The sequence below is a fragment of the Amphiura filiformis genome, chromosome 9, assembly GCF_039555335.1.
Source record: "Amphiura filiformis chromosome 9, Afil_fr2py, whole genome shotgun sequence".
In the NCBI taxonomy this organism is placed as follows: Eukaryota; Metazoa; Echinodermata; class Ophiuroidea; order Amphilepidida; family Amphiuridae; genus Amphiura; species Amphiura filiformis.
In genome coordinates this window covers 33,878,136-33,894,805 of record NC_092636.1, presented here as the reverse complement: position 1 = coordinate 33,894,805, position 16,670 = coordinate 33,878,136, and the positions used below count along the sequence as shown (strand labels likewise).

General features: G+C 36.7%; 2 protein-coding genes across 3 annotated transcripts in view; one reads left to right on the top strand and one right to left on the bottom strand.

Annotated features, from left to right (window-relative positions):
- LOC140160907 (dnaJ homolog subfamily A member 3, mitochondrial-like) overlaps positions 1-2,881 on the bottom strand; it is a 40,208-nt gene extending 37,327 nt beyond the window's left edge. Inside the window, exon 1 of one of the 2 annotated variants that reach the window (XM_072184241.1) lies at positions 2,661-2,881. In XM_072184241.1, the coding sequence (XP_072040342.1) occupies positions 2,661-2,862 (202 nt within the window). In that variant the 5' untranslated portion in view covers positions 2,863-2,881. The remainder of the gene's footprint in view (positions 1-2,660) is intronic. The other variant, XM_072184240.1, reaches the window with a different exon arrangement.
- A 433-nt stretch (positions 2,882-3,314) lies between these two features.
- The window catches only part of LOC140160905 (coronin-7-like), a 45,303-nt gene continuing 31,947 nt past the window's right edge, over positions 3,315-16,670 (top strand). Inside the window, exon 1 of the mRNA XM_072184237.1 lies at positions 3,315-3,483. The gene's annotated coding sequence lies outside the window, so the exon portion shown is untranslated. The remainder of the gene's footprint in view (positions 3,484-16,670) is intronic.

The following is a 16,670-nucleotide window of genomic DNA, read 5'->3' as shown; positions in this document are numbered from 1 at the left end:
ATGGGAATGTTCTATTATGCGTAGGGGAGAAAGATTTATATTGTTGTGTTTCGCAAAGATGGCTTATTTTTTAATGTGCTATTTGCATATGTATATAAAGAAATACAGAACTGTATAAATTATTCCTGAAGGAAGCTGACAACACTTTAGATCTCTGAAATGTGTAAATCTGTTTTGTATTTTTCCCCTATGGTTACGATATCGTTGATGCTGGCATATGCTATTTTCGTGACACAAGTATGTCAACAATTACATGAATTAGCCAAGTGACTTGCAATTTAGTAGATATAGAAATAGCACTGATAAAAGATTTTATTTAATTATAATAATATTATTGATATTTTGGGTGGTACACTGATTAATAATGATATTGGTGTGTTTTCGATATGTGAAAATTAGGTGGCCATCAATTTTAGCGTTTATATTTTCACGCGTGACCTTGTTGTTAATCTAATTACCAGTCGTTCAAATCCGTATTTATTGCTGGCATTTTGGGCTTATTTATTGTTGCATTGGCAACCCTGGATATTCCTTGTTGTCGTCTCACTCCCTATGCCGTTAACGCACTGTACGTGTGATCTTCCCGCATCACGTATGTCACCCACTGAATTATGAAGTGTTCCTAGTTTATCTCACCATTTTGGGCGCTGACCTCAATGCTTACCAATTAGTGCGACTGGTAAATGCAGGCTAAATGTTATGTTTGCGCATGCGCAATAGCATTTGTTACATTTCACTGATTTCAGTTCGTGATCATTTTTGTGGGGCATCGCATGGTGAGAGAGACGGCGTCGTAAATCATCTTTATTCGCCGAAATTCGAAATGATATTGCGTTTCAAGAAGTAGGTAAGAATACCTCCAATGGGGGTTAGATCCCAGTATGAGTACAGTTTTATATATGCATAGTCCAAATTTCAAAGAAATTTTTTAAATGGAATAAGCGGCGCAAAGTCTAAAAAGCGTATTTCTCCATAGAGATAGCGTGTAAATCAAATTTACACACAAAATGGGAAATCTGAGGCTCTGATGGACATAGGAACAGCGTCCATGAGCCTCAGCGAGTCTAAAATTGGCTGAAAAATTGAGACATTCAAATTAGCATATCTCCGCAACCACATGTCGTATGACATTCATTTATGCCTCATCAGTTTTCTTTCATTTAGCTCTTTAATATGAGATTACTTTGATGAGAATCAAAAAAAGTTCAATTTTGTTTGTATTATACCTACCATAGACAGTGATAGACGTGTTAACACTTCCTACGACCAAGGGCAGCCATTTTGAGAAATTGGGTGTTTTTTGGGTGCTTTTATAATAGCTGCCGGTTACTAATTTTTGCAAATAAAATTCTCTAGATTGTGTAGATTTTGTGTTGAGTTTATATTATTTACTCAAATGTATCAAAATATTATTTATACATTTATTTGTGAATAAAATGCAAATAAAATATAAAAACTGATCAGTTAGAGCAAATGTTATTACTATTTTTTTAGTATTTCACTGTCAATTTAGGAAAGCCAATTTTTTCAATGAAATAAAAACACTGAATGTAAATCATATGCATGATATGCATGCATTGCATGTCGCTTCAACTTTCACTGCATTCATGACTTTCCAAGTTCGATAGCTAGTGACGATGACGTCAATGCTTTTTCGCTTTTGTGACGCAAGCGTGTGGACAAACCGCAATTGTACGCTTGCGTGTACACTCTTTGCGATGAACTTTACTCGCACAATTCTAATACTGCGGTCACTACAGAACTTGAGGTGAACCCAATCCTATGTACGTGTCATGTACTGTTATTGAATACTTATTTATTTTGAACCTATGAAAATATCAAATTATAAAACAAACACACACACAAAACAGACAAACTTACATACAGGGGTACATGTATATCTATTCTGCATAACTGCTTACTCGCGAAATGCCACGCTGCCCTGATGTATTTTATGATTGGCGATGGAGCAAGAATCATACGTGAAATGCAGTGCATTACCATCACGTATTGAAAATTGCCCCACAGCTTTCACATATCGAAATCTCCCCGATGCTTGTTCATCGCTGTCAACAGCTATATTGGGTCCCGAATCACTCCCAAAGTTGCCCTGATTTCCATTCTTCCTAAAACTTTCAAATTCACTATCACTTTTATCTGATTTGTCTTGAAAAACACGATTTAGTTTGTCAAATTCACTGAATGTCGCCATTTTCGTGTCACACAAACCACATTGACAAATCTGAAAATAGTTCGTATGGCGTTTCTAGATACTTTTTTTTAGCGATCGCGATCCCAGGGTTTTGGCTGTTTGGCTCATAGACATGTCTTACATGCTTACTTTGCCCCCTGATTTTCAAGGGATTGAGGCTAGGTAAAGGGTCAACGTGTAAAAAATAGCCTTTAAAAGGAAAAATCCTAATTTGTAAAAAAAAAAACGGGATAAAAATGTCATCAGAGAGAGACGGGACAGCTGTTTCAAATTAGGTGTATTTCGAATGCGATTTGTGCGATTTTTTACAATTTTTATGAATGATTTATCGTGTTGACATTAGCACAAAGGGCAGGACAAATTATTTTGACGTCACATGACCCAAGTGATTCACTTCTGAATCACTTTGTCGTAGGAAGTGTTAACATTTATTTTACTTTAAGCTTACCTCCCAATTTAGAGCCTAAAAGCAACTCTGTTCTCAAGCGATTACTTGATAACACCGTTACATTCCTAGTTAACATAACTGTGCATCTGTTGCATGCTACAGGAGGTATATTGTTCGCTGAATAACGAACAAAATTACAAGAATTCCGATGCGAAATCGCGAAAATTCGGGACACAAACGAGGCAGCCATTTTTTCCAGCATGTCTAAAATGTGTACATTTCATTTTATAACATTTTTATCAAATACAAAATATATTTAGCAAAAATCTAAATATCCATTTTGTATAATTTTAAAACATTTATACATATTTTTATTTTTATTTTGGCTCACACGTGTAAAAAATATTGCCCTACATTATTTTTCAAATTAATAATTTGCAGTAGAGAGGCTATTTTCTTATCAGAAATCATTCATAAAATACGTGATGCGTTACGTTTTTGGATATTCAGTTATCCTATAGCGTTATGCTGGTTTTGTGGACGATTGTTAAAGGGGACTTGATTTCTAACGTGTAGCTACTGGAGGAATAGTTATTGTTGAAAGCATATTACTTTTTCTTTTATTAAACACATCGTCTTCAAAAGAAAATAACTTTTTATCAAATAAATATTTTTTCAATTATAATATTCTAATATGTGACTTTGATATAACTATACTTCAAATTAATGGAACTTTCATTTACACGATTTCAGCTGTAACTAAAAATTACACACTTCAACTCAACGTTAGAAAGATCCCGGAAGTAGGCGGTACGTTGAATTTCGACTGCTAGGCTTTTCTTTTCGTCGGATTTTGCAGGGATTTTGATTGTTGATCATTTGTGTAAGTATTTGAAGAGAAGATTATTAGAGTATTTTCTCATTGTTATTGTCTATTTTATTTGTTACTTTGCGATCCTTGGTTTTTGTTAGTTTTAAAAGTATAAAACGCTTATTGTAACCTACCCACCCAAAAGCCCAGCATACCATTGAATGCGAGTCGATTCGGACCCAAGCCAATTCGGCCCCAGTCAATTCGGCCACATGCCAATTCGGCCACACGCCAATTCGGCCCCTATATAAAACCTCATAGGGTTTCAATGAGAAGATGTTAGGCGAAATGAAAGAGGATAATATAAAAAGGGGATATGCCATGATTAAAGAAACTATATAGTCACATGTTTAATGTAATTTAAAGCATAATTTTAAGAAGTATAATAAATTGTGGAATATATTTTCATGTTTTGTTTGTTGTTGTGAAAATCTTATTTGGCATCACCCAGCTACAGGTGTACGTGATCCACTATAGTGGCTTTCATGTATGTGCATAATAGTAAATGGAGTATAATTTATAATTATTATTATAAGCCAGTTCGCAAATTCAGAATCATGATGCATTGTGGGTAATATTTGCGATTTTTTGGAGATAAACACGAGGAGGCTGCAGTGCATTTCCAATGGCGGCTTAACTTTGCACTTCCTTCAAAAACATATTTTTGTAAAACATTTTTATTCATTCCTACATATGTTAATATTTCCTGTGAAATACAAATATAAATTTCCTGCGAAGACCAAACTGTCAGCGAAATTCCAGTACAAAACGTTTTACGGAAACGTCAAAGTTCACCCCATTGAAAATGTACAGTAGCCTCGTTGTGTTTATCGCTATATTTATTTGGCGACTTTGTTTCTGCATATGCGCAGTTGTAATTGCGAAAGGGCTTATTATTATCATTATCATTATTAGGTCAAGTTTTATTATTGTAGAGCACTGTAGCAATATTTTGGTATTGTCCACTTGATAAGGTGATTAGCGCATTGTCACTTTATATAAGCTTATATAAAAGCAGAATGTCGCAGTAGGTTAAATTCTTTGGTACGTACAAATCACGTTACTGTTAGGTATTTGTTATCAACATGATCAATGGAATCTATCATTTAAAGAGTCGGATAAAAAGATAGTAGTTTTCGTGGAGAGTAAATATCACTAGCAAAATCAGATACAAAATCATGATCAAACCGCATAATTCTACAGAAAAGTCATTTTATGTGAATATTCTTGGCTTGCTAGTAAGCTCTAGTAGTTACTTTAATGGATCCATGTACGAATTCATGAAATTCAGCTCTTACCATCACGTGAAGTAGGCCTAGTTTTCAAAACACGATTAATTAATAGTATTTTATATTTAAAACTTTATTGGAATTGATAGATATTAAAATGTAACTATAACAAATTTTGACATGAAATAAAAATGATTTCAGTACCTAGAAATATTTTTTTGGCAATGTATTTTCTCTTGTGTTTGATTTAAACTTCGATCGCTATTAATATTGACATGCTTATTATTTATTTATTTATTATAATTTCTGTTATACTAAAGGTGTCACTTACGGTGCCGGTGGTCAATAAAATACAGAAGTTCAGTATACAATTAGTATTATGTACGTGTTTAGTCATCATGTATAAGACTTTTGTTAATATCAAATCGCTTCAACGCGTTTAACATAAGCACGTTGGTGGGCAACGGAACCCGTGCTTAACATAGGCACGCGTTGGTGGGCAGCGGAGTATGGACTTGTATTGTGTTAATATTTCACATCGCTTCAACACGTTTAACATAGCACGTTGGTGGGCAACGGAGCATTGAACTCGACTGAACTTGCCGATTTTGACACGTTTATAACATAATGCACATTGGTGGGCAAGGGAACCCATGCATGCATACATGTATTAGTCTATAAGGCACGTTGGTGGGCAACGGAACCCACGTATAGCATGTGCGCGTTCGGGGGGCCACGGAGTACGGGATTTTTGTTTTATTTGATATCGCTTCAATCGTTTGACATATGAGCGGGAATAGATGATGTTTCATGCATGTATTTTCGCTATCTACTGAAAATATTATTTAGGGCCCAAGCACAACAGAAATTAATGCACGCATTTGGCAGAATGTGTGATAGGAAAAACTTGGTATTATTTTGATATTTCGTGTTTGTTTTGTTTTGTTTTTTCGCTATCTACTGAAGATAGCGTTTTGCGGTGCGGCGGCCCTATATCAACTTAATATAGAACATTGAAAAAAGTTGAAAAATCCTACCTTTAATATTTGGCAAATTTGAAAAGTTGAAAAAGCCAAATTTCGGATTTAAAAAAGATTGATAAGACCACAATTAAAGGTTGAACAAGCCGACTTTCAATGGTTGAAACAGTGTAAACATTTACGGCGCAGCAGGTCTATTAAATATAAAATTAATTCATCACAGCATTTAAACTTGGGAGACGGATGATTTTATTCGGTTTATGGTCAACATGAGTTTGTTTTAAATAAAACCATGTGATTCATGCTTGATAATTATTTTCTAGGCACAGAATTGCAAAGAATAGTTTGTAAAGTACGATACTTGTATTTAGTAATTGGGAATCAAGAACATTTTAACAAATCAATGTTTTTATCACAACACGTGAATAAAAAATTAAGAGTGCCTGGTGACCTAATCTAAACCTTTAACATTTGCCCTATGAACTTAAACATTCATGCAATATGGCACCTATTGTCTAGACCTACAATAAATTGTTCATGAATCGTAATTTCAGTGATTCATGTAAAGTCCCCTGCCGACCCGAGTCACTCCACGAAGTAACTTGACATGCATGTGCGGTCGCAAGTCAACGTGTGGGTCTTTTAAGGGGCAAAAATTACATGAATAGAAATCTTTCAGGGGAAATGTTAACAAAACGAGGGACTTTCGCGGGCAGATGCTAAAACATTTGGTTCCTTTGAAGTATATATCCTAAAAATGTATTATTTCAGTGGCACATGCTTAAAAAAGGGATCCGTTTTGAGGGAAAGGTTAAAAATGAGTTCTTTTGAGGGCAGAATCTACAACTTAGGTCTTTTGGTTGCACATGTAGAAACTTTACGACTTTCTGTTTTGAATGAAATAAAGATATGATAATAGGCTACATCATGCCTGCAGGATATGAAGACGAATGAATTCGATGGTGTTGCATTATCTACAACAATGCGTTGAACTGCGCAGGTGCTCCTTTGCTAGAAGGAAAATCCCTGATTGGGAGTTATTGGGGAACTTCTGAAAAATATCATTTGCACGAATGTGATAAAGTATTTATATCAGTTAATACAAAGTATATACCTGTGTACGACAATTATGAATAAAGTACTGGAGTAGGCCCTACATGTCTTCCAAATCTAGGTATATTAAACACCCAGATTTGGAAGTTATATCGGTTAGGCCTAATAGGATATGGTCATTTTGTAAAAATGTATGTGACAAGACACATTTGCTGAATAGGGAACACTTGCTTTAGCCTGACCCTTTTAAGATTTATCTCATAGGATTAGGATTATATCTATCATTATAAACTTACTATCAATCATAATAGTTTATATACGTTGCTGGTATTAAAAATTATACATACGTCCGATGATGTAGTTTTTGAACCATCCTTCATTCTCGATCGAATTTTCACCAAAAGACTCATTATGAACATAACCATGTACATGAACATCCATAACATTTTCCCTTTATTTCTTTCTTGAATGCTTTACCATGCCCCCGGGGAGTTGGAAAGTGATATTCACGTTTTAATGAAGTCCCAATCGAAGTCATTTAGACCATGTCAGACTAGGGATGTCATACAAATCATTGTCACTTGTCTAAAATAATTCCATCCTCAGTTGTTTCTATTATTATGTTTCTTTCATTTATCATGCTATGCCATGCTTTTCTGCCCATTATACATCCCAGCATGCACATTGCACATCATATTTCTTTACTGATTTCTAGCACACACCACACCTATATTAGCTTATATTATTGTATTAATCATACTTACCATGCTTACCGCAATGAAAAAAGGGTGCAATCTGACTATTCTGATTTGTAAATGATTGACATTTATTTGATCATGCCGATGAGTATACGCTACATGCTGCAGTGCATTGTACTGCGCTGGTGCTCCTTTGTTGAAAGGGAAATCCCAGATGACGCCAAAGAGCTTACTCTTTTTTTGGTGAATAATAGCATTTTCATGAATGAAACAGAGCATTAGCCTATACATAATAACTTTCTAATGTAATATTATCATTACCACATGATGAGTAAAATGAGTATATAGGGTGCCTTAAAATGTGACATGCATGCATGTCTTCCCAATCTAGGTATATCAAACACCCAGATTTGGAAGCTATTATTACTCGGATGTCGTTTGCATGATCAGGCTGGCAATACACATAATTAACACTTGTCTAAATTAATAATTCTATTATTATTATGTTTCTTTCTTTCATCTATCATGTGTATGACTTTACCTTCCTGCTCATCATATTTCTTTAGTTACTGATTTCTAACAAACACCACCGTCAATACCGAGAAAGAAAACTCAAATTGGTTTATGCGCCGCATAAAAGTAACCATTTTCCATTTCCGCGCTCGACTCTTCGAGGGGGTGTGTTCGTGAAGGGGTGTGTTGTGTATGGAGTGTGAGGTGGGGTGTGTGGGGGTGTGTGTGCGGGAGTGGATGTGAAGAGAACAAATAAACAACCCAAGGTCAATGAGAACGATTATAGAATTACTAGGAGAAAGAAAAAAACACGCAAAAAGTAACATTTTCCATTTCCGCTCGACTCTTCGAGGGGTGTGTTCGTGAAGGGGTGTGTTGTGTATGGAGTGTGAGGTGGGGTGTGTGTGTGCGGGAGTGGATGTGAAGAGAACAAATAAACAACCCAAGGTCAATGAGAACGATTATAGTAACATTTTCCATTTCCGCGCTCAATTCTTCGAATATGCCCATGTGTGTTCAATACTGCTCATGAAAGTGTGCGTTATGTGGGGTGTGCAGTAGCGTAGATTTCTTTTTGACATGAATGGGGGGGGCCGGGGGGGGAATTAAGAAAAAAAATTCTTGGAAGTATAGTCAATCCAGCACCTTTTTGGCAACAGAATAAACTTATGGTACAAATTGGTAGAAGCCTGAAAAATGTTGCTATTTTGAAGCTAAACTGATAAAATATGGTGTAAAAGTAGCATAAATGCGCGCGAAGTGCGCAAAAATTTGCACTTTGGGGGGCTAAGGGGCTGTGCAATAATTATGAGCCCTGGGGAGGCAAGACATTTTGGCGAGCGAAGGGGGGGGAAGCAATTTTTGGCGAGCCGAAAGCGGGGGGGGCGATTTTGGCACACATTCATGGGGCGCCTTATAAATAAAACGCTCTAAATAGGCTTAGGAAAACAGCACAGAAACGCTTTAATATGCAAGTTTTCCTGCTCGCAACATATATCTAGACCATTTAAGGTTTGAAAATTGGGAACCCAAAAATTTGGCATGTGTAAAGGGGGGGCAAAGATTTTTTGGCGGGCCGAGAGGGGGGGGGGCAAGCGATTTTTGGCAGGCCGGGGGAAAGCGATTTTTGGCGGGCCGTTCGGAAATTTTCACAGCCCCTAAAATGGGCAAATAGTATGAGGTTAATTTGGTCAGAAACCCATTATCAGGCGTCAACATTGGGGGATCATTGTATGGACCAACCCCAGGCAAAATATTGGGGGGATTTATCCCCCCATCCCGCCGGATAGCTACGCCCTTTTTACCCCCTCCCTCCCTCGAGTTAAGTACAAGTAAAATGGCGAAGGATTTCCACGAGTATAGGCCTACTACTAATGGCAAAATTGAGATGTTGGATTGCGGTTGGGGTGAGTTTAGGTTAAAGGTTTGATTAGGTATAGGGTTAGGGTTATATTAGTGTTCCAGGAGGACAGTTGGTTCTGAATTAGTGTTTTTACAGATAAGTTGAGAAATGCTGAAAAAACAACTTCCTTTTTAAACCATTATTTTCATGAAAACGAAAGCCATCAATAAATTAAAATATCGTTTAGAATGCAGCCCGAATCTAAACTAAATGATCAATGCACTCCAAAATCTGCTGAACATCCTATACTCTCTTTTCCTCTAAGAACCCCCGGGATCACATCGCATATAGAGGAAACCAGGGGGACACCCTTTGGCATGTTTGGTGTACTAGTATATTTTGCAATTAAACTGTGGGTTTCATGTCCTTTGTCGCAACAATGACAATCCACACTAGTGCATTTCATGATTTGCTGCCATTGATCCTAGCGCAGATAGAAATACTTTTTAAAGTATTTTGATATGAAATAAATTAAGGATAATGTGCATTAGACTCAAAATTAAAGAGAAAATCATTGTTTGCATGGCATGTTATAGAAATTGTTAAAACGAATTGAACAGTTTTAGGTCAATTGGTTAAAACTCCAATAAAATATTGGAAAATACCACAATTTTTCACTTTCATTTTTTTTTATTGCTCAAACAAATCGCCATTTTTCTTACGTATGCCCAGGATTTTTACCCCCTCCCTCCCCTCTTACGTACGCCTCGTACGTAAGTGAATGAAAATTGCGAAAATTATGGACAGCCCCTAACACGCGGTGCAAAAGGGGGGCAAAATTCACTGCACAGCACCCCACACAATATCTCACAGCTGCTGCTGGCATTTGTCTTTGAAAAATTAAATTTGCCAAAATTGCTTTTGTTTCATTATGTTAAAGATTTCATTATGTTCGCGGTAAAATGAATGATTCGGTTAAATAAAAATACACAAAACTAGCGGGTTTTTTCTCTCTTTTTTTCCATAATAAATTATTACTGGCCATAAGTAATTTAATTATAAAAAGTATGAAGTAGGCTAAGTAAAAATAATTTGTAAAATAAAACATTTCAAAATTATTATAACGGTGGCCTAATATCCGGGCCTAATATACCATAAATTCTTTGTTCATGAAACCTGTTCAAATAACGTACATAAGGATTTAAAGGAGTATTTCGTGATCCTAGCATCCTCTTTTTATGGCATTTTTCAGTAGATATCCACGAAAAAAGCTTATTCCCAAAATTTCAGTTGATTCCGATTTTGTGTTTGCGAGTTATGCATGATTATGTGTATTACATTGCTCCATAGACAATACGTTGTAATCTCGTTCTGGTGCACCAGAACGAAATTCAAATTTCACGATATCTTTGCCAAACGAATTAATCTGCAAGAAATATTTTGTACATAAACATTATGTAGCCAGAGGTTTCCATTGATATAAAAATCTCAACTTTTTTTGAGAAAAGTGGGGGGATGATGCTGTGGATCACGAAATGCCCTTTTAACATAAAAATACATAAGGCGTAAATTTCAGACATATTAAATTAATTATTGTTCGTGAAAATATAAGCTAGTAATATAATGTAAAAAGTGATTCGGGCGGATGATGGGAAACTTTGTATTTTGCGCATATGGTACTTAGTCTTTATTACCAGTCGCTTAGTACTAATTTAATTATCCTAACTTCTTTTAATAACGAGATCAAAATAGGGAAGGTCTCGTGGACTCCTATTTTTATATCGATGCTCCAACCTATACTTTTACTTTTATGAGACACGTCTTCTTGGTATCAATGATTATAATATAGATTATGATATCATTATATAGATTCCATTGATTAATAATAGCTTACCAGTCAATGATTAATACCAAAGAATTCAATATCCCGGGCAATATCCTAACCATTGGCTATTGTTCCTGTTGTATAACTTGACATTGCGCTAATCACATTATTAAGTGGACAATACAAAGATGTTGCCATATGATATCATTTCCTATCTTTTATCATTATTTTATTATAACCTACTATCAATATACAATAAACAGATAAATAGTTCCCACAAACATGATAAAAAATGAACTAATTTTGTTATTAGATCAGAGAAGTTAAACGAACAACTATTAATAATAAATAAATAAATATATATTAAATAACTTGATAATAAATAAACAGCATAAAAATAAACAAATAACACATAATAAATACATAAATAACAGGAATATAAAGAGAAGAAATAATATAAACAAATAAATTCTACAATGAGACTTTTATTATAATACTGCTTCTACTAATACTAATAATGATAATAATAATAATAATAATAATAATAATAATAATAATAACATAAATAATAATGATATAAACCCGGGGATATAAATTATAATAATAACACACTAGTAATATCACAGCACAAATAAAACAATATTTTAATATTGAGGCGGTATTCAATGACGCACATGCATGATTGAAAGCAATTGATCTGGTTCAAAACTGCCAAATCAATCGGATTTCCACAACAAACAAACATGAAAATGTATTCCACTATTAGGCCTAGATATACTTCTTAAAATTATGCTTAAAATTACATTAAACCGGGCACCTAACCTGTCTTTAATTGTGGTATATCCCCCTTATTGTCCTCTTTCTTTTCGTCTTTTAATTACATAACTTCTACACACTGAAACCCTATGCGGTTTTATACAGGGGCCGAATTGGCATGTGGCGAATTGGTGTGTGGCGAATTGGCGTGTGGCGAATTGACTGCTATGTGGCGAATTGGTTTGGGTCCGAATCGACCTGCTACCATACCATTGACTATAGTCAAATGCAGCAAACCTTTGTTGACGAGCGCGACTACCGTGATGTTGCAAATTCGGCGCTAACAACGCGTACGGCGCACCAGTTCATTCATAAATTTCCACTCAGCAACAACATATCGCCGTAGCGTTGTGGTACTAACTGCACCAACCCTGGAAGTCTTCAGGGGAGGAGTTTCATCCAGCCTGTAATCATGCTGCTTGGTTTTTACTCGCACTTCATCCAGTTCATCGCACCATTTGAGTTTTCCAGTTGTCTTCAACTCCAGCACCCTCAATTTTCAAGTTTTTGTTGGCTGCACCTGTATGTCTAGTCTGCACGTGATCAACATTTCTGCACCCTTGGCATGACGTCCGGAAAGGATCCTGCTGAGTATCGACGTAAACGTAAACGTAAACGTAGCAGCCAATCAGAGACAAGTGCGTGCAACGCAGTAAATATGTGATGTATCCTTACAATACGCGCTCGTCAAAGGTTTACTGCATTTTAGTATATGTAGTAAGAATTCCAATTGAATGAACGCAGCTTTCAACAGCTGCACTCAATCCAACCGCGATCGTATATCACGTATTTCAAACTACAACGCTAACGCATACGACCTTGCCGTTGGATTCACTTCGCGTTACTCACGCACAGTCGCACACGCCACACACTGGCGTACATCGCGGAAATTACAACACTATGGTGTCAAAGGCTCTCTCCTTCAGTGGACTAATCACTTCTTGACCCAACGTAGCCAGCGTGTGGTCATCGATGGACAAGCATCGGAGTGGGTACCCGTTACATCTGGGGTACCACAGGGCACCGTGCTGGGACCACTTCTGTTTCTCACATATATAAATGACATACCAACTGGCATTACTTCCAATCTGCATCTGTTTGCCGACGACTGCCTTTTATACAAGTCAATATCCAACATCAGTGACAGCATGGATCCCCAGAAGGATCTCGACCGTCTTCACTTGTGGTCCGTTAATTGGCAGATGCGGTTCAACACAGACAAGTGCCATCTGATGAGGTTTACCCGGCGCCGTAAGATCACCAATGCTCATTACCACCTGGGAGGCATCCAACTAACATCAGTCTGTGACTACCCGTATCTTGGCCTACTGTTTTCTTCCGATTTGTCATGGCAAAAGCACATCGCCAATGTTACCAACAAGGCAAATAGGATGCTAGGCCTGCTACGCCGGAACCTAAGATCAAGTTCACAGAGGATACAGGAGCAAGCATATTTTGGCCTGGTAAGACCTCACCTGGAGTATTGCAGCACAGTCTGGAGCCCCCACCACAAGAAAGACATCACAAAGGTTGAATCCATCCAACGCCCGCAGCCAGGTTTGTTCTCCAACGCTACCAACGTAGAGACAGTGTCACCTCCATGCTGCAAGATCTGAGCTGGAAATCCCTGGAGTGGAGAAGAGATGCTGCAAGCCTGGTTATGTTATACAAGATCCAACACAACATAGTTGCTATCAACCCTGCCATCTATCTGTCTCCAATGACTCCAACTGTCACCAGATCCTACAACCCATCCAAACTTTGCACTATCACCAGTCGCACCCAGCTCTCACGGAAGTTCATTCTTCCCCAGAACAGTCCAACTCTGGAACTCCCTCCCGTCGCCGTCCAATCTGCAATCTGCAACCTTGGAGGCTTTCAGGGATGGCGTATCATCAAGCCTGTAAGCAGGAATCCAGTTTTTACTTGCACCTTCTACTGTAGTTCAGCGCACCAGATGAGAGTCTTCATGACCAGCACCCTTGGTTCTTCAGGTTTTGTTTGCAAGTTTCACCTATATGTCTGCACTGCACCTGATCATCATTAGTCACCCTTGGCTTAATGTCCAATCTGATGGATCCTGCTGAGTATTCAACGTAAACGTAAACGTGTATGGAAAAATTTGTCACGCTTATTGAGTATTGACAGCTGCGTTCATTCAATTGGAATTCCCACTATAAGGGAGTAATAGCTTAGTTCACCATGTAAACTTCATAACTTGTATGGCTCAAAATTCAGACCGCTCGCCATTAAGTTTACTGTCATTGCGTATTTTGAAATGGTTGACGTTTCAATGATCACCGATTCCCAGTCAATTATTTTAGCTGTGCATGTGCATGACGCTTGTGAGAACCAACCAAACTTCAGACGATCGCCGATAACGATGTGATGTGGGAATTGCATAGGATTGCACAGAGATTAAATTTGGCAAAATTTCTTTTTCTAGGCAAGTTGACAAAACTTTGTGTGCGTAATATGATGGAAGACAGTCTACGGTTGAGAGGTCATAGGTCAAAAAACATAAAAAATTCAAATTGCTCATGGAGCTCATCAAACTTGGTGGGTGGGTGTAACTTTGGCCAAGGAAGCACAGATAATTTGTGTTTGTTAGGTCATTCATGGTCAAAGGTCAGGTCACACTGATATTCAAAAGTATCTCATTTTGGAAAATAGATCTCATATTTGTAATCGTCTCAAATTGAATAGATTTGAGAAGCAATTTAAAATCAATATGAGATCCAATTTGAGTGACAAATTGAGATATAATCCACCCAATTAGGTTTTATTGGGTGCTAAGTTGCTAACTATTATAGTTGATGAGTATGATACTGTATGGAACCAATGTCTAGACTTCTCATGGTCAAGTATGGGTTTAATTGCTGTTCATGGTCTTTTGAGTATGTACACAAGGTGACCATATGGTAAAGTTGATCTGAAGATGTTTTTCTTGTTCCTTTCCAAAGCCAAACAAATCAAGAGAATGTTTTTCAAATTCTTTCAAACATCAGAATATCTCACAAAATTAAAATCTGAATACTCATAAAATTCGCTTGGAAAATTGCAAACTCAATCAGTAACAAAGGACTTATAAATTCCAAGAGGATAGTTGGTTTCAGGTTGTTTGCTCCAAAAAATTAAAAGAACAACAGCTATAAGTAATGTGGAAATAATTCATGCAGTAAAAACTGAAGCAAAACCCTGATATTTAAAGTGGGATACATACATTTGAAGTATGTAGGCCTATCAATAATAAGATATGTTTCATAGTATAATTGACCTTGTCTTCTTGGCAGAGAAACCTGATCTGCAAGCACAAAATTCCCAATACTACTTCAGCTATTAAATTGGAGTAATTAGGCCTTGCTCTGTCAAAAATACAATTTTGATGATCCCCAACTTCTTTGACCATGAAATGACAAACATTTGGTAGCACCAATGTATTAAGCACCAATTGGGTGATTATGGATCTCATATTGGTACTCAAATTCATTCTCAAATTGGGTCTCAATTCTATCCAATTTGAGATGATTTTCAAAATGAGATCCATTTTCCAAAATGAGATAGTTCTGCACAACAGTGTCAAATTTCAAATTGAGAGCGAAAGTCAGGTCAAATTTGCAAAAAGCTGCTATTGAGCTCAAATGTGAGGACAGTGATCCCAGCCAAAGGACACATCCTAATTTTGAGATCTGCAAAAGCCAATAACCATAACAGCCGAGAACCGCGAAATACGGGTAACCGCCTAGTATCAAATTAAAGCCCTTGAGTAAAGAAAGCCAAAACTGAAAACCTTTTTGTCATAGCACTTTCCGTAGCAAAGTTACATCTTATCAAAGATTGACTTTCATCAAAAAGATTTCTAACAAAACAGCATTTCGGTGGTGTTTCTAGATCTTAGTCTTTTGATGATAGTTGCTCAGCTTTTCTATGTGGAACTGCTATCAAAACCCCTCTAAAATTCCATGTGTCTCATCACCATAAAAATTCATATATTTGGGTCAAGTGAGGTATAGACAGCATATTTATGTAGGTTTCCTTGACCTACCTGTTAAATTCTATGTAAATATGTACCGGTATTGTGTTCTAGGCGAATTTGGCTGATTAGCAAATGTGTTAAAGCCTTAAGGTACGATCTTTTTAAATTTTTAGATTTTTCTTTTTTTCTTCCAAAATGATAATATGCAATCATTATGAAAGTTCCCAATACATTTGGACGCTTGAAAAACATTGGGAATTTGCAAAGAAACAACATCATAAACTTCACCTCTATCACTCAAACATCTCGCCTTATTTGGATTAGGACAGCGAGTGCGGGGCTCAGAGTTAGTCTCCTCACGCTGCCAGTTTGGTTATGCTCCTCCACATGTGGAGGGCGTAACAAACTAGAATTGTAGGAGACTACGGTTTGCGATCGTGGCCGACATAAAATCATAATCAAAAAAATTATGATTTTATGTCGGACCAACAGAAAATCATCCCGTTTTACTACACATAGGGCGAATTTGACAGTTTGCTCATAGATTTAAGTTAGAACATGTGTAAGTATTACAAATATGCCAAAAAATCGGGTTTGAAAAACAGGGTTCGAATTCGTTTAAAAAATATGCGTATCAATTTTTGGCTAATTCATCATAATCAGGATACTTCCATACTAAAGCACTATAAAAAGTGCTATACAAATGCAAAATTGGGTAGCAGTTACTTCAAAATAAGGAGCAAACTGCTATGCGATACAGCCGAAAT